The 22,356-nt window shown below is 38.9% G+C and overlaps 1 protein-coding gene across 1 annotated transcript in view; it reads left to right on the top strand.

Annotated features, from left to right (window-relative positions):
• LOC126235237 (kinesin-like protein KIF19) overlaps nucleotides 1–22,356 on the top strand; it is a 605,478-nt gene that overhangs the window by 542,285 nt on the left and 40,837 nt on the right. Inside the window, exon 14 of the mRNA XM_049943969.1 lies at nucleotides 18,000–18,101. Coding sequence (XP_049799926.1) covers nucleotides 18,000–18,101 — 102 coding nt within the window. The remainder of the gene's footprint in view (nucleotides 1–17,999; nucleotides 18,102–22,356) is intronic.

Here is a 22,356-nt window from a genome sequence, read left to right as displayed (position 1 = left end):
AATAGGAATAGATAATGCAAATATTGAAGAAGAACTAGAAGAAAAATATAGACAAAGACTAACAAAAATACTGAAAACAGAATTGACAGCAAGAAACAAGACAAAAGCTATAAATACTTACGCTACACCAATATTGACCTACTCATTTGGAGTAGTGAAGTGGAGTAACACAGACCTAGAAGCACTCAATACACTTACACAATCACAATGCCACAAATATAGAATACATCACATACATTCAGCAACAGAAAGATTCACATTAAGCAGGAAGGAAGGAGGAAGGGGATTTATCGACATAAAAAAACCTACATTATGGTCACGTAGACAATTTAAGAAAATTCTTTCTAGAACGAGCAGAAACTAGCAAAATACACAAAGCAGTCACTCATATAAATACATCAGCTACACCACTGCAATTTCATAACCACTTATACAACCCTTTAGATCACATAACATCAACAGATACGAAGAAAGTAAATTGGAAAAAGAAAACACTACATGTACCTTTATCATCTAACACAGCCACACATCGATCAAGATGCATCCAACACATGGCTAAGAAAAGGCAATATATACAGTGAGACGGAAGGATTCATGATTGCAATACAGGATCAAACAATTAACACCAGATATTACAGCAAGCATATTATTAAAGATTCCAATATCACAACAGATAAATGCAGACTTTGCAAACAACAAATAGAAACAGTAGATCACATCACAAGCAGATGTTAATACTAGCAAATACAGAATACCCCAGAAGACATGACAATGTAGCAAAAATAATACATCAACAACTTGCCATTCAACACAAACTAATAAAACAACATGTTCCCACATACAAGTATGCACCACAAAATGTACTGGGAATGATGAATACAAATTATACTGGAACAGAACCATTATAACAGATAAAACAACACCACATAACAAACCTGACATCATACTCACCAATTAAAAGAAGAAATTAACACAACTAATCGAAATATCCATACCCAATACAACAAATATACAGAAGAAAACAGGAGAAAAAATTGAAAAATACATCCAACTGGCTGAGGAAGTCAAGGACATGTGGCATCAGGATAAAGTTGACATTATACCAATTATAGTATCAACTACAGGAGTCATACCACACAATATCCACCAGTACATCAACACAATACAGCTACATCCAAACTTATATATACAACTGCAGAAATCTGTAATTATTGATACATGTTCAATTACCCGAAAGTTCCTAAATGCTATGTAACATATACCATACAGTTAAAAGGAAGTCACGCTTGATCAAGGTCCGCATCACTTTCCATTTTTGACCAGACATAACGTCTGAGAAAAGAAAGAATAATAATAATACTGTCCATATCATAAACAGCACCAGTAGCAGTTCATAGGTGCCCTCTATGAAAAGTTCTAAGTCTATCATCCTGACTTGTAATCATCAAAGTTAATTGCTCACCACAAAAATGGAAAATATTCTTACCACTTACCACATGGTTTTGTCAACACTTCGGGCAGCAGACAAACAGTTAATTCCTTGAAATCTAAGTGACCCAGGACAGTGTATAGTCCTTGCAAATTTCACTTCCTACTTTTAATAATGAGTGTGGTAGCTGCCTGGCTGTGACATCATTCAAGACACAGCATAACCCGACATTTGACTGACATTAACATTTTGATGGCTTGGGTTGAAGTGTCTCTCAACTGCCTCTCTGGCTGTATTTATATATGGGAGCAGCAGATGGCCAAACAGAACATCTGACCTGCAGTCAGTCAATCTATACACAGGTAGCAGCATCTAAATAGCTGCTTCATCAGATATGTATCGTTTAATAACTTTGTTGTGTATAAATTCACAACTTGCATAACCTTTATATGAAAGAAGTAAAGTTGGCTATAGATATTGGAAAAGTTTCAGCTTGACTGCATTGAAACTTTGCCAGCTAGAATTTTAGAACAGGATCAACAGTATAACATGACATCTGAACTATTTCTTTAAGGTCCTTGTATTGATTGTTATTTACATTAAAGCCCTGAAACCTGCTATAGTTTTATTATTTAATCAATGTAATCAAGTGCTGTAATTATAACTTTCTATCATTAATACAAAAGATACTTAATCTATTGCGAATAAGGATGTTCTTGTTCCAAATATAGTTTTTAGTGAATTATTTGAAAACAATTAGAGGTAACTCAATGGAGTCACATAGTTAATGTTCTTATTTCAAACTGAGGCTATATAGATATAATAGAGGGAAACATTCCACGTGGGAAAAATATATCTAAAAACACAGATGATGTGACTTACCGAACAAAAGTGCTGGCAGGTCGATAGACACACAAACAAACACAAACATACACACAAAATTCAAGCTTTCGCAACAAACTGTTGCCTCATCAGGAAAGAGGGAAGGAGAGGGAAAGACGAAAGGATGTGGGTTTTAAGGGAGAGGGTAAGGAGTCATTCCAATCCTGGGAGTGGAAAGACTTACCTTAGGGGGAAAAAAGGACAGGTATACACTCACACACACACACACACATATCCATCCGCACATACACAGACACAAGCAGACATTTGTAAAGGCAATTGCTTGAATTTCGTGTGTATGTTTGTGTTTGTTTGTGTGTCTATCGACCTGCCAGCACTTTCGTTCAGTAAGTCACATCATCTGTGTTTTTAATAGAGGGAAACATTCCACGTAGGAAAAATATATCTAAAAACAAAGATGATGTGACTCACCAAATGAAAGTGCTGGCAGGTCAACAGACACACAAACAAACACAAACATACACACAAAATTCAAGCTTTCGCAACAAACTGTTGCCTCATCAGGAAAGAGGGAAGGAGAGGGAAAGACGAAAGGATGTGGGTTTTAAGGGAGAGGGTAAGGAGTCATTCCTATCCCGGGAGCGGAAAGACTTACCTTAGGGGAAAAAAGGACGGGTATACACTCGCACACACACACATATCCATCCACACATATACAGACACAAGCAGACATATTTAAATATGTCTGCTTGTGTCTGTATATGTGTGGATGGATATGTGTGTGTGTGCGAGTGTATACCCGTCCTTTTTTCCCCCTAAGGTAAGTCTTTCCGCTCCCGGGATTGGAATGACTCCTTACCCTCTCCCTTAAAACCCACATCCTTTCGTCTTTCCCTCTCCCTCCCTCTTTCCTGATGAGGCAACAGTTTGTTGCGAAAGCTTGAATTTTGTGTGTATGTTTTTGTTTGTTTGTGTGTCTGTCGACCTGCCAGCACTTTCATTTGGTAAGTCACATCATCTTTGTTTTTAGATACATCTGTGTTTTTAGATATATGAGGCTATATAGAAATTTACATCTTTCTGAGTCTATTATTTAGCATCTCCAAATTTTCATAAAAATGCCGATTTTGACCAAAATATTGCTCTGATCAGGTTGAGACTTGTGACAGTTGATTGGGAGATACATTTGCAAATTCTGAACCATTTTTAGCTTTCTAATTGCGTTTTTAGCACCACTTATTTTTTTCTTAGAGCAATTTACTTAGCAAAACATGTTCATGTGATCATCCTGAGATTTAACAATTTTAACATTAATTTACTGAAGCGTATATCGTCAAAGTTAGGAAAAGCTATTTTAATTTTTGATTTCACTCTCAGATTAAGGTGCAATACTTTGTATGCTATGCACAGGCATGTTATGATGACATGGCACAAATAGCAGTGAACTGTGGCAGGTCTAGGCACACTCACTCACCTCTGTATCTCTCAAATGATACAGTGCTTGTTTTGCACAATTTGTGCTGCACTTGTCTGTTTATAGACAATAAATTTTTAGATATTGGTCCCACATACATGAGCAATATTCTAAGATGTACACAAATCATTTGCAAGCAGTATTCTGTGTAGACTAACTGCACCTCTCCAGTATCCTATCAATGAACTGAAGTCTGCCACCTACTTTACCTACGGCTGAGCCTGTATTATCATTCCATGTTATATCCCAATATCCCAACAAATTGTTACACCCTGGTATGTCATACATTTAAAGCAAGTTGTCTGCATCTACATTTATACACTGCAAACCACCATGAGGTGCACGGCAGAGGATTTACCCCATTGCACCATTTATTAGGGTTTCTTTCTGTTCCATTCATGTATGGAGCATGAGAAGAATGATTGTTTGAATGCCTCTGTGCATGCAATAATTATTCTAATTTTCTCATCATGATTCCTATTTGAGCAATACATAGGGGATTATAGTATATTCCTGGAATCACCATTTAAAGCTGGTTCTTGAAACTTTGTTAATAGACTCGCTCAGCGTAGTTTACATCTATTTTGAAGAGTCTTCCAGTTCAGTTCTTCAGTATCTCTGTGGTACTCTTCCATAGATCAAACAAGCCTGTAACCATTTGTGCTGCCCTTTTCTGTATATGTTCCACATCCCCTGATAGTCCTATCTGGTATGGATGCCACACACTTGAGCAATATTCTAGAGCAACAGTGGTTTGTAAGCAATCTCCTCTGTAGATTGACTGCACTTCTCTAGTATTCTATGAATAAACTGAAGTCTGCCACCTGCTTTACCCACAATTGAGCCTATGCGATCATTCCATTTCACATCCTTATAGAGGGTTCCACCCAATTTCACCAGTGACTCATTGATATTATAGGATATTATGTTTTTCATTTTGTGAATTACAAAAGTACATTTCTGAATGTTTGAAGCAAGTTGTCAATCTTTGCATCTTTTCAAAATCTGACTGAATATTTATGCAGCTTGTTTCAGATAACACTTCGTTATAGATAACTGCATCATCTGCAAAAGTTTGATTTTGCTATTGATATTGCCTGCAAGGCTCCCAACAAACTTCCTACATCTGATGATGACTCTTCATCCAAGACAACATGGTGTGCCCTCCCTACCAAAAAGTCCTTAATCCAATCACAAATTTCACTTGATACCCCACATGATTGAATTTGTGACAATAAGCGTAGATGTGGTACTGAGTCAAATACTTTTTGGAAGTTGAGAAGTACTGCATCTACCTGACTGCCTTTATCAAAAGCTTCAGTACATTATATGAGGGAAGTACAAGCTGGGTTTCACATGACAGGTGTTTTCGGAATCCATGCTGGTTGGTATTGAGGAGTTCATTCTCTTCAAGATACTTCATTTTGTTTGCACTCTGAAAATGCCCCAAGATTCTACAACAAATTGGTGTCAAGGATATTGGATGGTAGTTTTTTGGATTGCTTCTACTACCATTCTTGTAGACATATGTGACCTGAGCTTTCTTCCAAGAACTGGGCACAATTTTTTGTTCTAGGGATCTACCATAGATTATTGTTAGAAGAGGGGCTAACTTACCTTCAAATTCAGTATAGAATCTGACAGGGATTCCATCTTTGCACCACTTTAAAAAAATATCTACATCTGCCCTGATATTTGTTCAGCTTTTTCATACAGTTGGCCCTAGCCCTGCTACATAGGAGATAACAGCATCATCTACAAAAAGTCTGTGATTAGCAGTATCTGCAAAAAGTCTGGGATTACCATTATTACTTTCTGCCAGGTCATTTTAGATACAGCACTAACAGCAAGGATGCCAACATACATCATTCATGCGTATTTCAATTTTTGGTATATCAGTGATGCTACACAACACCTTTCCAAACTTACATCCATACAGTATCAGAAAGATAATGTAGGAAACATGGTATGTTGCAATGATATTCTTATCAATTACAGTACTGTAATTAGCCGGTCATAAAATAATATGATGCAGCAGAATATTTAATACCCACATTTGAGCTACATCTACATCAAGCCATATGTTCTGCATAGCCCAACAAATTGTTACACCCAGGTAGGCCAGACCAAGAAGAAAATAAAACTGTACTATTCCACTGCCTGACATCTAAACTTTATGCTTGATATTGGTGGAATGCCAAAACTGCAGTAGCAGAATAAATACACTCCTGGAAATGGAAAAAAGAACACATTGACACCGGTGTGTCAGACCCACCATACTTGCTCCGGACACTGCGAGAGGGCTGTACAAGCAATGATCACACGCACGGCACAGCGGACACACCAGGAACCGCGGTGTTGGCCGTCGAATGGCGCTAGCTGCGCAGCATTTGTGCACCGCCGCCGTCAGTGTCAGCCAGTTTGCCGTGGCATACGGAGCTCCATTGCAGTCTTTAACACTGGTAGCATGCCGCGACAGCGTGGACGTGAACCGTATGTGTAGTTGACGGACTTTGAGCGAGGGCATATAGTGGGCATGCGGGAGGCCGGGTGGACGTACCGCCGAATTGCTCAACACGTGGGGCGTGAGGTCTCCACAGTACATCGATGTTGTCGCCAGTGGTCGGCGGAAGGTGCACGTGCCCGTCGACCTGGGACCGGACCGCAGCGACGCACGGATCCACGCCAAGACCGTAGGATCCTACGCAGTGCCGTAGGGGACCGCACCGCCACTTCCCAGCAAATTAGGGACACTGTTACTCCTGGGGTATCGGCGAGGACCATTCGCAACCCTCTCCATGAAGCTGGGCTACGGTCCCGCACACCGTTAGGCCGTCTTCCGCTCACGCCCCAACATCGTGCAGCCCGCCTCCAGTGGTGTCGCGACAGGTGTGAATGGAGGGACGAATGGAGACGTGTCGTCTTCAGCGATGAGAGTTGCTTCTGCCTTGGTGCCAATGATGGTCGTATGCGTGTTTGGCGCCGTGCAGGTGAGCGTCACAATCAGGACTGCATAGGACCGAGGCACACAGGGCCAACACCCGGCATCATAGTGTGGGGAGCAATCTCCTACACTGGCCGTACACCACTGGTGATCGTTGAGGGGACACTGAATAGTGCACGGTACATCCAAACCGTCATCGAACCCATCGTTCTACCATTCCTAGACTGGCAAGGGAACTTGCTGTTCCAACAGGACAATGCACGTCCGATGTATCCCGTGCCACCCAACGTGCTCTCGAAGGTGTAAGTCAACTACCCTGGCCAGCAAGATCTCCGGATCTGTCCCCCATTGAGCATGTTTGGGACTGGATGAAGCGTCGTCTCACGCGGTCTGCAAGTCCAGCATGAACGCTGGTCCAACTGAGGCGCCAGGTGGAAATGGCATGGCAAGCCGTTCCACAGGACTACATCCAGCATTTCTACGATCGTCTCCATGGGAGAATAGCAGCCTGCATTGCTGCGAAAGGTGGATATACACTGTACTAGTGCCGACATTGTGCATGCTCTGTTGCCTGTGTCTATGTGCCTGTGGTTCTGTCAGTGTGATCATGTGATGTATCTGACCCCAGGAATGTGTCAATAAAGTTTCCCCTTCCTGGGACAATGAATTCACGGTGTTCTTATTTCGATTTCCAGGAGTGTAGTTCTGCATCCATAAAGAGTAAAATATATCAACAAAAATAATCAATTTTTGAAAATATGATATAGAGGAATAGATACAAAAATTTACTCATTAAGTGGCAGCAGGAGCAAACACATATATAGATTAAATAAATGTGCAAGCTATCACAGCCAGAGGCTCCTTCTTCTGGTAGAAGCAACAAAGTGTAAGGAAAAGCAATGAGGGAGAAATACTGGCAAGGTGTATGAAACGGGGTAAGTTTGGAAAAGTCACTTGGAACTCCAGATCAGGGGATACTTCCCAGATTGGGTGAGAAGGAAAGACAATCAGTCTTTTCTTATTGTCCTCAGAATCCAACTGACTGTACCCGGGTAGTTAATGTAAATCAGATCGACACCCTCTCGGGTAAATTGAGATAATTCTGTGAAAGGTGCTAGTAACTGCTAGTATTATCTGGTAAGGAAAAGGGTCTTCCAGTTCAACAAATAATTAAATCATAAGTGATCTTTAACCCCTAAATCATTAAACAGAACACGATATTGCTAAGTGCATAATTACTCATCCACTTGCCAATAAAGGTAAAAGAAAGAGAGAGAGAAAAGCTATTGGGCCTTATTACTGAACAAACACCAAAATATCACATTCAAACCAACAAACCACGGCCCCATGGTGTTATGGTAGCAAGGGGCTGCCACACAGGATGGAAAACCAACAAGATTTGAATGGATGCACATGGTTGGCATATGAACTTCAACCATATTAGCAGATAGTAACTCAAATACCAAGCAATTGGCCCACCCTGAAGATGTGTAAGGCACATAAGCAGATGGTGACACACAGGAGAAGACAATAGACAGGAACACTTTGTGAATGTCACATTGTCCCAAAATTCACTCAACGGCAGTAAGGTACCTCACCATGGTTCTAAGGCACAATGCTTCCATTTTAACCAAGGTGCCACAACCATGGACTTCCACAGCAGGAATAACTTCAGCCATCTCATGTCCTCCATAGCCACCAGGATGAAAACTCATTCTCAGAAATGCATCCCCATTTGGAATACTGAATACTGTAGAGATGGTAGGGCTCAATCTCCACTCTCCCAAAACTGAAACCCCAGTTGAGGATTTACAAACCTTTGTCTATTTCTGACCTTATTTGACTTAACTCAGATGGACCATGAGGTCATCTCCATTGTCCTCCCCTTTGACCTTGTATGTGTCTGGAGTGGGAACTTCCAGCACTCTATAGGATCCCAGAAAATGGGGAGACAACTTTCTAAGAACCTTATCACATGAATCCCTTCTACTAAAATTTTTGACAAAGATTACATCCCTGACTTGAATGTTACCAAGATGTCACCTCATGTTGTGCTGCACCATTTCCCTGCTATGGGCACATCACATATTAGCCTTTGCCCTTCACCAGACATCCTTGATATACTTGGCAATCAGGTTATTGGGCACCACAGGTTGACCAAGCAAGAATTAAGGAGATATGATATCATAAGCACAATGGGAGTGAGTCATGCTTGGGTAGATCAGATGGTAGAGCACTTGCCCACGAAAGGCAAAGGTCCCGAGTTTGAGTCTCAGTCCAGCACACAATTTTAATCTGCCAGGAAGTTTCATATCGGGTGCACACTCCGCTGCAGAGTGAAAATCTCATTCGGGAAACATCCCCCAGGCTGTGGCTAAGCCATGTCTCCACATTATCATTTCTTTCAGGAGTGCTAGTTCTGCAAGGCTCGCAGGAAAGCTTCTGTAAAGTTTGGAAGGTAGGAGATGAGGTACTGGCAGAAGTAAAGCTGTGAGGATGTGACATTAGTCGTGCTTGGGTAGCTCAGATGGTAGAGCACTTGCCCAAGAAAGGCAAAGGTCCCGGGTTCGAGTCTCGGTCTGGCACACAGTTTTAATCTGCCAGGAAGTTTCATATCAGCACACACTCCACTGCAGAGTGCAAATCTCATTCTGGAAACAATGGGAATAGTCTGATAGATTTCATGCCTAATGGTATTAAAGAAAAAATTTAACCACAGCAAGGTACATTCACAATCAGTCTGAGCCTCACAGTGGAAGGCAATAAGCAAAAATTTCAAATTATGGTTGACCTGTTCCACAAATGATGCCTGGGGATAATAGTGCACAGTGGTGACATGTTTAACCACAAAGTGGAAACAAAAGTTATGAAAATCCCTTCAAGTACAAACAGGAGCATTATCAATAGCCAGAACTCTGGGGAAAAGGGCAAATTAAGCAAAAATTGTACTCAGAGGGGTAACGTGCTATGCATCCATACATCCCTACTGTACAACAACCACCTAAATTTGGCAAACCCATCAACTATGACAAAAATATATCGATACCCACCTTGGGTATGAGGCAGAGGACTGATGTAGTTGATAAGGAGGCATTCCATGGGCATCTCAGCTCTAGTAGATTGAAGTAGCCTCCTTCACCCATAAGTATTTGGTTTGGCCATCTGGAAGTTCTGACATTGAGCAACCATCATCCTAACATCTTGATAATATTTAGGCCATGTAAGGGATTCTTAGAGTTTATGGATAGTTTTATAAAGAACTACATGGCCTCCTGCCACTGAACTATGATGGTGCTTCAGTACCACTGGGATCAACATGGCCAGATGCAGATTTTCATCAGCTGCCCGTGACCCGCATTACAACATCAGATCTTTCTCCTAAACTCATACCTGAGGACTGATTAGCCAGATGCTGTGTCCCCTGATACACCCCAGATTTGGATCCTCCTTCTGATTCCCAATCAAATTACTGAATAATACAGCAATATTACTAAGAATAAAATTAACCTGCTACTCCACCAGCTCAGCAATACTTTGAGAGCATTCGCTTTCTTCTTGCTTCTCAAACATGTGACTCAGGGCATCGACTACATTGTTATCACACCATTTTACATGGTGCACATTGAACCTAAAGCTACATATCCTCACCGCCTGTCACGCAACGTGTCAAGTATGAAGATGGCCAGAACCCAACTGAGAGCCCGATTATTGGTCTCTAGCATAAACCCTTAATGTTACAAATAGTATTTAAATCCCTCAAGAGTGAAAAGAATAGCAAGCACCTCCAATGCTTAAGTAGAACATTATCTCTCTTATGGTTGTAAACATAGGGAAACATAAGCCAATGGCCTTTGCTCAACTTCTTACTTCTGAAGAACAGCAGCCAACCCAGGGTTGGAGACATCTGTATGTACAACAAAGAACAAGTAACAATCAGGTATGGCCAAAATGGGAGTGTTACTTAGAGCAACCTTAAGAGAGTCAAATGCAGCTTGCTGACTGTCCACCCACACAAAGGGCTCTCCTTTCTTGCACTAAAGATTCAGAGGGCCCACTAATTCAGTGAACTGGGGTATGAATTGCTGGAAGTTGTTGGTCATCCCTATGAACTGCACCACTGCTTTCTCAGTTTTGGGAGGATGAAAGCTATAAATGGTCTGGGTCCTCAACTGGTCTATTCTAACACTGCCAACCAAAGCCAAATGTCCAAGAAAGGAAATCTCCCTTTGAAATAGAGTGACTTTAGTTGGCATCACAGTGAAGCCAGATGTCTTCAAACTTCAAAAACCAAACGCAAGTGCTGAACATGATCCCTGTGGTTAATGGGACCAGATAGACAGGTTTTTTTAGGTTAAAGACAAAGTCCAGGCAGACAATAAGCAAGAAAAATAGAATAAAAGAATCTTCATGTATAGTAAATAGTGATAAAGCTGAGGGCAGTATCAATTTACTTCATCAAAATATCAGGGAAAACAAGTAGATGAGCTGCTAGTGCATTTAGATGATCACAATTAAGAATGATATTGATATACTTTGTCTGTCTGAACACCATGTAACTGTGGGGATGGAAAGTCAGTCTAAATGGGTATAATTTAGCATCTTACATTTGTAGATCTAGCACGGATAAAGGAGGAGCTGCCATTTAGACAAAACAAGGGTATAAATACAAAACTGAAGAAGTAAGCAAATTTTGTGTCAATCAGCACTTTGAAGTTTGTGCATGCGAACTACAGCTACATAATGTAATATTGATATTAGCAACACTTTACAGGTCCCCATTAGGAGATTGGAATCTGTTCAGACAGCAAAATCTTATACTCTCTATGGTTGGTAATACCCAGATTGTTGGTTAGAAACTCAAGGAAGTTACACAACAGCTTAAGGAGAGCCCAGGTTCCAAATACCCAATATCAAAATCCCATTCCTTGCTCACACAACTATGATTGCTGTACAGTGTCACTTGCTCAGCATTGTTACACTTAGGAAACTCCACCTCCAGACAGAAACCAAGGTAAAAACTCTGAAGTGCATAACTCAACACAAGCCCTGTCTTATCAACAAAATCATAATCTAATAAAAGATCAGTATTCACATCCTTCGTGACGAAAACCACCAACATGACAAAACACCTTTTACACCCCAATACAGGAAGGGCTTCAGCATTGATGCTCTGCAAGAAAAACCAACTGAACACAATTCTGGAAGCTTACAAAGTGGCGATACCTAATGTAGCACCAGTGGCTCATCAAGGCAACACAACTACCCAAATTAAGCAAGGCACACAAGGGCTCATTGTTAACATAAGTACACAAAAAGGGAAGAGGATTAGCAGCTACAGCTTTCAATGCCTTACAGTGAGTAGATATGATAGAGAAAGTCCCCTGTCATCTGCTCCTCTGGTGTCAGCTGTCCAGAGCACGTTTAACATTAGTCCGGCACTGTCAAGCAAGGTGGCCAGGCTGGCCACAACGATAGCAGTTTCCTCTAATAGTGCAATGTTTACTAAAAGAGGCAACCTCTGGATTGAAGTCCATGTGTGTTAAAACCATGCCTTGTCTCTTCCTCTCCTCTGATCTGCTTGCTTAACTCCTTCTGCAGTCATGACAACATCATCAAATTTTAATAAGTCCTTGGGTGCTCTGCAAACAAAACTCTAGACCAATCTTCCAGCTTAATGGCTTGCAGGATAGTGGCAACAATTTTCTTCTCTGGGAGTACCAAATCAAAGGCTGCAGCAGTGCTACACACCTCCCAGACATACTTAGTCAAACTTTCATTAGAATCTTGAACACCATATAAATATCCATTACCAAGGTCACTTTTGACTTCAACCAATAGATGCTCTCTTAGTATGCATGCAGCCAACTCCTTTATGTACCTCCTTTTGGCAAGACCCTCCCCAGTTATAACTGCCAAGAACCCTTGACATAATGGTTATAGTCACTGGAAAATAGTTTTCCTTGATAGCTGGGAAACATTAACTTGCTCCTCTGACTTCATAATAAACCCCAAAAACTCAACTAGTTCCTCCTGGGTATTGATGCTGAGCCACTCTACCCCCCACAAAAGCTTTCTTGCAAAAAGATTAGGCAACTTAGCAAAGAGCACTTAAATATTCTCCACCTTCCAACTTCCAACTCATGGAAGAACTACCACCCTTTTGACAACCTCAAAACCTACCTCTCCACCAACCTGCCTGCCTCCCTCCTCTAAGTTACTCAAACCAATTTGCAAGTTAATTGTTTTGCTATGCAGCTGCTTGATAAAAGGTTGAAATATGGGATCAATAGCAACCACGACAAGGTGGAGGCACAGTCAGTGCATAATTTGAGCCCGCATATGATAAATCTGATGACATGAGGGAATACCATACTTTAAAAGGTTCAAGTTTTCCTTGAATTCAGATAGATAAGTAGAGCAGTGCTGCATGGTGACAGTTACGTGCCCAACCAGCTCCATTGTTACCTGCACCAGTGTACCTGCCACTGCCTGCAGTTGCCCAGACAACTCAAAAATGTCCACATCACCCAGAAGGTTTTGGATCTTCTTGCTTGTTCTCAAACCCCCACTCTAGTCACATTTTGAGGCTCCATTTGGAAGGCAACAGATTTGAAAAAAAGAAAAAAAACCACACCTAGTTACAACATCAATTATGCAAAAAAGAAACCTTGTATGAATGATGTTCAGTACCGTACAAATGCCCTGCACCCAAAGAGAGCCAAGATGTGCTACAAAATGGTACACAGCTATTGTGTGAGGTTATCTAGGAGGGGAAGGACTAGGCCCAAGTAAGGTTGAACATCATTTATGACCAAAATATTTATTTAACATTTTGTACTTAAAAGATGATTCAAAGCAATTAAGAAAAATTTACTTCTAAGCTTTCAACAATAAATTAAAAAACACTCTAAGACTAACAACAACAAATCTTAAGAGAATTTCATAAATATTTACTTCCCCAACATGTGGTGCAGAGTTTATTTTGCATTCAAATATGACTTTAATACACTGCCACCCTGACCCAAGTTATACTGTTAAAAACATAGGAAACCCTGAATGTTGTATGTGGTTAGGAAAATATCTGTGTTCAAAGACAACCAATAAGCTTTGCACTTAACTATCACAGTTATGGAAGCCAATACTTTCAACAACCACATCAATGAAGCAAGGAAATTTGTTGCAGTTTGTTGAGAATTAATTGCTTATCACCAACTTTCAGTTCCTATCATGAGATAACATGTAATTATTAGGACATCAAAAAATTTTAATACAAGCTTATGTGACAGGAGAACAATAAAAAAATTTTTTTTACAGTACCTATGATTCAATGTGACAGCTACAACAAGAAGAATTTGTGTGACAAACAATTTAACAATTCACTTTATCATATTTTTTGACAGCAGTTTACTGATTTACAATTTGCTTGGTGTCACAGAATGTTCGCCAAGACCACTCACCAAAGAAATAAAAATTTAGTAAAACAATAACCTTGAAATTTACATTGAGTTCCCCAAAAGGACACACACACATTTAAAAAAATACATAATAAAAATACCAAGGAAGGTACAATATTGTGACAGTTTTTTGTCCACCCAAGTACAGTTTTGTGATAAATCTAGGCAACTCTGCACATGGCACTAGTAACTGCTAGTATTACCTGGCAAGAAATAGGATCTTTATGTTCAACAAATAATTAAATTGTAAATGGTCTTAAACCCCTCGGTCACAAAACTAAGCACAATGTGGCTAAGAGTGTAATAACACACCTACAACACCAATAAAGGAGGAGAAATCAAGCCCTCCAATATTAACAAAAAAGGGGGGTGCGAGGGCTTATTACCGAACTCACACTGAAATCTTGACAAGGAGATGAGAGGATTCATTCGCCAATCATAATTCAATTTCAGAACAATGACCAATTGTGTAATGGTGGCAAGAGGCCACCATGCAGAATGGAAAATCTTCAAGATTTGAATGGATGCATATGACTGCCAACAAACTTTGATTACATTAGCAGACAGTACCTTAAATACCAGGGAACCTGCATTAATCATTTTGTCCCAGAATTAACTAGTTAACTAGCAAGCATCAAAGCTATTCACAGAGATAAATGAGGTAACTTAAATCAAAGTCCACAAAGCTATCATACACAAAAAAAGGGGGGGGGGGGGAATCCACTGTGTATTAATTACAGAAAATCAAAGATTTATTGGTGGTTCAATAAGGAGTTGGTACAAACACATGCAGGAGTCTTGAAATTGCACTCAACGTACCCACTACTGAGCTTAGCAAACAGGAAAATTGAGTGGGCATTTTTAGAGTTCTAATAGCCATGAAGGTGGGTAAGGTGTATAAGCAGACAGTGACACATTGGAGAAGACAATAGAATCAGTGGCGGATATATATGGGGGGTGCGCAGGGCACACAGCCCACCTACCCTCCACCCTTGCCACCCATGCCATACTGCCACCCATGCTACCCCCACCAGTCAGCCCACATGCTATTGTTCATTTCTTTCATTAGTTGACTTGACAGAAATGAGTTATCGAGTAGTTGTATTTTCCTATGTAACCCGCGCGTCCGCATCATCGTATTTTATACATTTCTGTCTGGCATATAAATAGATAACACATATCTATGAGAAAAGTTGCGGCCAGTCTAGTGATCTCAATACATTATTCTGTCTTGCATTTGTTCGAGATTAGTTGCAAATGTTCTACTGTTTTGTGATTAAAAAGAGACTAATGGGAGAGATTCTTCAATATATGCAAACAAGCATAAATGCCCTTAATGATCATGATTCTGTTATGCAAGCATTGTCTGTTTGTCCTAGATCTGTCTATCCTACTTTTCACATGCTGTACAAAATAGTTGCTTGTCTACATGCATCTATTGCTTCAGTAGAAAGAAGTTTTTCAACACTACGGCATACAAAGACATGGCTGAGATCAACAGAAGGATCTACTTAATGGCTTATCTCTGTTGAACACTCATCCTGACATTGATTGACTTATTGACAATATAATTAACCAATTTACCAGGAAGAATAGGTGCATAGAATCCATCATTAAAGAAGAGAACCACAATTGTAACTTTTTTATCTCATAAGATGGCATTGTCTTGTATATGTGTATAATCAGTTTTAAATAAAACTTTCTTAAACTTTGCATGTGACTTGATTATTTCTTATTATTGCATAAGTAAAGGTAGCTCAAGATATCTTTAGTGCCCCCTCCTTGAGGTTTTTCTGTATCTGCCACAGAACAGAATGGAACAGTTTGTAAACCTCACACTGTGCCCAAATTCCCTAAGAGAAGTAAGGTACCTCACCATAGTATTATGATGCCATGCTTCCATCTTAATCAAGATGCCACAAACACAGACTTCCAAAGTAGGAACAACTTCAGCCACCTCATGTCCTCTGGAGCCAACAGGATAAAAACATTTTCTGGGACACACAGACCCAGGTAGAATACTGAAGTCGAGTCATCTGATAGAGAAATTGCACAGCTCAAATCATAAAAAACTGTGCCTGAACATTCCTTCCTGCCCCACCGGCTGCTGCCATCCTACTCACTCCTCACACTGCCCCTTTTTTACATCAAAATGACTTGCCTTCCACTTCAGGCAAAGATGGCATGGGGAAGACATACCACAACCTATCAAGACAGTATAGCTCAATGATCTTGCTGGTCAAGATTGGGTTTGACAAGCACAAAGACAAGCAGTGGAAATGTAAGCCCAGAACGGCTTGCCATGAAAGGCAACAAAATAGAATGTAGAATATTGTTGAAATACCATTGTGCTGTAAAGGTGATGCAGATGACAATAAAATGGGTCCTGATATGAAAAAATATGGCACTCCAAACCATCACCCTCTGTTGTCTGTTTGTATGGTAGGTGACAATCAGGTTGTTATCCCAAAACTGTCTGGGACATCTCCAGACATGTCTTCACTGAAGACAATTCTACTCCAGTCAATGAGATTCCAGACTGAAGATGTGTCTGGAAATACCCCAGACTGGTGGCAGGATACCAAACTGACTATCACCTGCCATACTGCCAAATAACCAGGAGTGATGGTCTGGGGAACCATTTCTTTTCACATCAGGATCCCTTTGTTTGCCATCCATGGCCCCCTTGAAGCACAGGAGTACATTGATGATATCCTATGCCACATTTTGTTGTCCTTAATAGAAGCTGTCAAGGGCTTACATTTCAGCAAGATAATGTCCATATAGTGAGAGTTTATACTGCTTATCTTCATGCTTGCCAAAACCTATGTTGCGAAACAAGGTAACCTGAGCCTCCCAATTGAAAACATTTGGAGCATTATGGGCAGTGCCTTCCATTTGACTTGGGATTTGATGATCTAATGCACCAATCAGACAGAATTTGGGACAATATCCCTCAGGATATCAAACAACTATACCAATCAGTGCAAAGCCAAATAACTGCTTCCATAAGGGTAAGAGGTGGAACAACACATTATTAACTTACTCAGTCTGTGAAGCTCTTTCTTTTGAATAAATCATTAATTTTTTCCAAAATTATAATCATATTTGTTTGTTAGTATATGTACATTACATCTGCCAAATTTATGTACCATTCAGATAATTTTTTTATGGTGCATAATGTTTTTCTTTTTGTCTGAGAGTGTATCTTTCAGCAGATTCTTAGCAATATCAACACACTGTGTGGTGGTTGTGGGAGGGGTGAGGAGGGGGTGAGGGGGGGGGGGAGGGAGGGAGGTTGTCTGTTTACTTCATGCCTACCCTCATAAAAATATTTAAATAATGCAAATTTCATAAACTGTTGTTGAATTTCACTCACAACATACTTTTTAAACAGATATTAATATATAAGTAAGGACCTTAAACTGAAAATATTGAATATGACACTTATTGGGGAAAGTCGCATCTACTACTAAGACTTAAATTTTAGGGTAAAGTTTAACTGAAAATTTTTAAATATTTATGCAGTCAGGTAAAAGAATTCATTAAAAACAATAAGTATTTTTTTTCAAAATTTATAAATCTAAAGTAATTGACGAGACTACAGCATTTTCAAAAGGTGGACATAAAGTATCTCCTCTCCCCCTACCCACATGGTATTGTGATGACTAACTAATGGTACTGTAACAAAACGGATTAAACATACCTAATGGGGTATATTACCAAAAAAAATTCTGAAGTTAAACAACATCATAGTAAATTAAATGTTAATGTGACAATTTTCACAAAACTATGAGAAAATCTTCTCAATGGCTTAAATGATATGAACATAATGATAATCTCTTCTTTCCACAGGCCTGAGGAACCATTATTCCATAGATCACAAAGGTTCTCCATGGAACCAGATGCCTGGCCACATAGAGCTGACAGTGAGATGAGTGTTCTTTCTCCTAGCAGGTAGTGTGCATTTACAAAAAGCATCTGTAACTGGTGTATTTTTCTATCATCTGCTGCCATCCCATTATGTTTAATTTTTTTATTCTCTATACCCCGAAACCCAAATATGTACACATGGGCCATGAGTCACGTAGCTGGTGGTATTATGACCGTATACTCACTACTTGAAATCTCACAGACAAAACTGTACTGCTCTGCCATCTGTTAATGACAGTCAACACTACTTTATCAGCTAAGTCTATAAATTTCCATTCTAATCAGTAGTATAATCATTGTCAGAAAGTGAGCAAATCACAAGGAACCAGGAACTACTCTTATAGAGAAAAAAGTGAAAAATGGAACATGACAATATTTAAAAAAGGCTAGTAAATAATTTAGTTCATAAAGAATTTACTGTTTTTCAGGTCATTGAAAAGTCTACAGAAGATGGACATTCAACTTTTGCATTGTGTCTCACAACAGAACTGTAGGAAACTTGTGGGAATAGAGTGAAGTGCAGGCCTTATGCACAAGACTGCTTAAAAGTATATCACACTGAAACCAATTTTAAGTGCTTGTGTACATTTTAAAACTAATAAAGATCTATTGTTAACCATTCTTGAAAATTTTATTTATTTTTGACAACTGTCCACCCACGGTAGCTGAGTGGTCAGCAACACAGAATGTCAATCAAAAGGGCCCGGGTTCGATTCCCAGCTGGGTCGGAGATTTTCTCAACTCAGGGACTGGGTGTTGTGTTGTCCTAATCATGATTATTTCATCCCCATCGACACAAAAGTCGCCGAAGTGGCGTCAAATCGAAAGACTTGCACCAGGCGAACGGTCTTCCCGACGGGAGGCCCTCGGCACACGACATTATTTTTATTTTATACCTAATTCCTGACCTCAAGCAGTTTAAGTAAAATACTGAATTCACACATTTGCTGGTGCAAGTATGAACACTTCCAGCTTGAAGGATAAGTTTTTATTTCAGTCATTAACAACAAATATTGTGTTAAATGTGTTGAAATATTTCTGTACAAGCTTTCCCATTACATCAACTGTTGAAATTTTCGTTTCTGACAAGATGAAGGTCTGACACGTAGGTCACCAATTTTGATCAACTTTTGCAGGGATGTACTGTTATGAAAATAAAGAGATGTGTTTTGGCTTTTTGCTAGACAACATGGTTTTTGCAAAAATTGAGGTCAATGTTTAGGACAGAAAATCGTATTTTCAGTGCAACACATCAAAAGATCATCTAAAGACAAACATATTTTTATTAATATAATATTTGCTCTGAAGTTACTAATGTTCAAGTTATTAACATGTTTGTGTTTTCATACTATATCTGGGGTCTCTTCATTCTACGTGTCTAGAGTGGTCAAGGCACTAGACTACCAAACTGCTGATCTGTGTTTGGTTCTGGGTTGTGGCTTTTTTTCATTTTTTCAGTGTATCTGATAATACTGTGATAATCAGAATACTTTTCTCCCCTTCCTCCCTTTTTTTAAAGTAAAACATCAGGAGTTTTTTAAAAGTAAAATGTGAGGAGGTGTGATTATTAATCAAATAAGTGTTTATAATATATTAACAGTTATTTTCATTCTGAAACAAAGTACGAAATACATCTAGAATATATTTTGCATAATCCTAATTGATAGTCTATTTGTGAGTGTTCTCACAACCAATGGGGTCAAATGGATTTTACAAACAAACAAAACATAAATATTTCTTGCACCACACACAACACATGAATATATTTTGCATAATCCTAATTGATAGTCTATTTGTGAGTGTTCTCACAACCAATGGGGTCAAATGGATTTTACAAACAAACAAAACATAAATATTTCTTGCACCACACACAACACATGAATGAAATCTCATAGCATTGACATGTTTTCTGGTACATTGTTAGTGGAAAACGTGTCTAATTCCCAATGCAAAAAGCAGATGTATCAGATATCAATTTGGATGCATACCAAGTGCATAAAAGTGTAACTTGTAAAATGGACATGGATGACTCTGCCTTGTAATTCTCTGCTCCGCTTTTATATTGCATGATTCTGAAGTCATGCAGTGAAATTCTTTACCTGACAAAAAAAGTAAACATCACCCAACTGAAAAGAGAGGTATATTTTAGTGACATCACTTGCACTGCGCTGATTGGTTGAGCATAATTTTCATGAAAGTCCTACTGTAGTATGTCATGTATTGTGATGAAAATAACTGTCAATGTAATATTTGATTATTAATTACACCTCCTTTGTCTTGCTTCAAAATAACAAGGAACGGTATTCCCATTATCAGAATATTATTATTAGACACAATAAAAAAATAAAAAAAAAAAAACAGCCACAAACAAGAATTGAACATGGACCACCAGTCTGGTAGTCTAATGGCTTGCCTTGACTGCATGACCACTGACCTCATTGAATGATGGGTACCCAAGCTACAGCATAAAAAGAAAATAGAATTAATACCTCAAACATTATTAGATTTTGACCCGATATCACACTAATAAAAATATTTGTTTTTAGATGATTTTTTGACGTAAAACATTGAAAATACATTTTTCTGTCATAAACCTTGACCTCATCTTTTTAAAAAAAACCAGTGAGTGTCAAGCAAAAAGCCTAAACATGTGTCTCTTTATTTTCAATACAGAATGTGCTTGCAAAACTTAATTAAAATCAATGACCCACATCTCAAGACCTTCACCTTGTTAATGAAACACTACGTATGCAGCCACCTATTATGTGCCTATGTGATACACATACAATTACCTCTTACGTGCCTCCATGCTTAGTATTATGTGAATTAATTGTAGCTATACTCTATGCTTTTAGATTAGATTAGATTCAGTTTTCATTACATAGACCCAAGAATTAGATGATTCTGGTGGGTGCGGACATGTCAGAAAGTATAGCATAAAAAACATATAACATATGAATATAATATTCACTTCCCTAATCATTTGTCAGGAGAGTGTCAAAACATGTGAATAAATTGCAGTAAACTGGAATTGCTAATGCTTACAGAATTAATATGCTGTCAGAATGAAACATAGTTTTGCACTTTCACTAAATTTATCATAGACAAAATACCTAACCTTAACTGTTGTGACCAACTGCTGGCAAAACTGAAATCTAAAAGAGACATTTTTACACAAGCTAGTCTAAGAGTCCCTGTTAAGATATTCATCTATAAAGTATAAAGAGTTGTCTATCAAACAGTCTTTTAAACTTGGTTTGAACTGTGCTTTATCTGAAACCAAGTTTTTAATGGTTGCTGGCAATTTATTGAAAATGTGTGTACATGAATACTGGAACCCTGTTTGTACCAGGGTAAGCACTTTTAGTGCTTTATGCAAATTATTCTTAATTATATTACTGATACTAGGTATTGAGCTATTGACTGGAAACAGAGGCATATTATTTGCAGCAAATTTCATTAAGGAATAAATGTACTGAGAAACAGTGGTTAGAATACCCAGTGCCTTGAACAGGTTTCTACATGTAGTTCTTGAATTTGCACCACAAATGAGTCTTATTACATGATCTTACATTCTAAAAACTTTTGCTCAGTTTGATGAGTTACACTAGAATATGATCCCATATGACATAACGCAATAAAAGTAATCAAAATATGCAAGTTTTTTTAAATATTTATACCTCCTACATCTGACATCATTCATGCCCTTCCCAACTGAATTTATTATTGAGTTGTAATCACAGCAATTTAACACTGTCAATGTCTTTGATCTGCATGTCTTCGAATGTTATACACATGATATAAATAAATCTCTTACAGGTGCTGAACTGCATATAATGGGTCTTTTCAGAGTTAAATAACTGTGAATGAGCTTCAGACTATTTATTAATGTCAGTGAAAATTTGATTAACAGCCATCTCTAAATCTGTATATGACTTGCTACTTATTGCAATGTTTCTATCATCTGCAAACATAACAAACCTTGCATCTAGCAATGTAACAGATAAGAGGTCATTAATGCACACAAGCAAAAGCAATTAATTCAAGATGGAACCTTGAGGAACACCACATGTAATTAATTCACAGTTGATGAAGACTGATTGTTTACTCCACAGGTATTTTTCAGTGATACCCTTCGTTTCGTGTTATTTGGGTAAGACTTGAACCATTTTGCAGAACACTCAGTGACACCATAATATTCTAATTTACTTAAGAAAATGCTGTGATTCACACATTCAGAGACTTCTGACAGGTCACAGAAAATGCCAATAGCCTCTAA

Source organism: Schistocerca nitens, chromosome 2, assembly GCF_023898315.1.
Source record: "Schistocerca nitens isolate TAMUIC-IGC-003100 chromosome 2, iqSchNite1.1, whole genome shotgun sequence".
Taxonomy (NCBI): Eukaryota; Metazoa; Arthropoda; class Insecta; order Orthoptera; family Acrididae; genus Schistocerca; species Schistocerca nitens.
The sequence above is the reverse complement of the archived record's forward strand: the minus strand, read 5'-3'. Positions and strand labels throughout refer to the sequence as shown.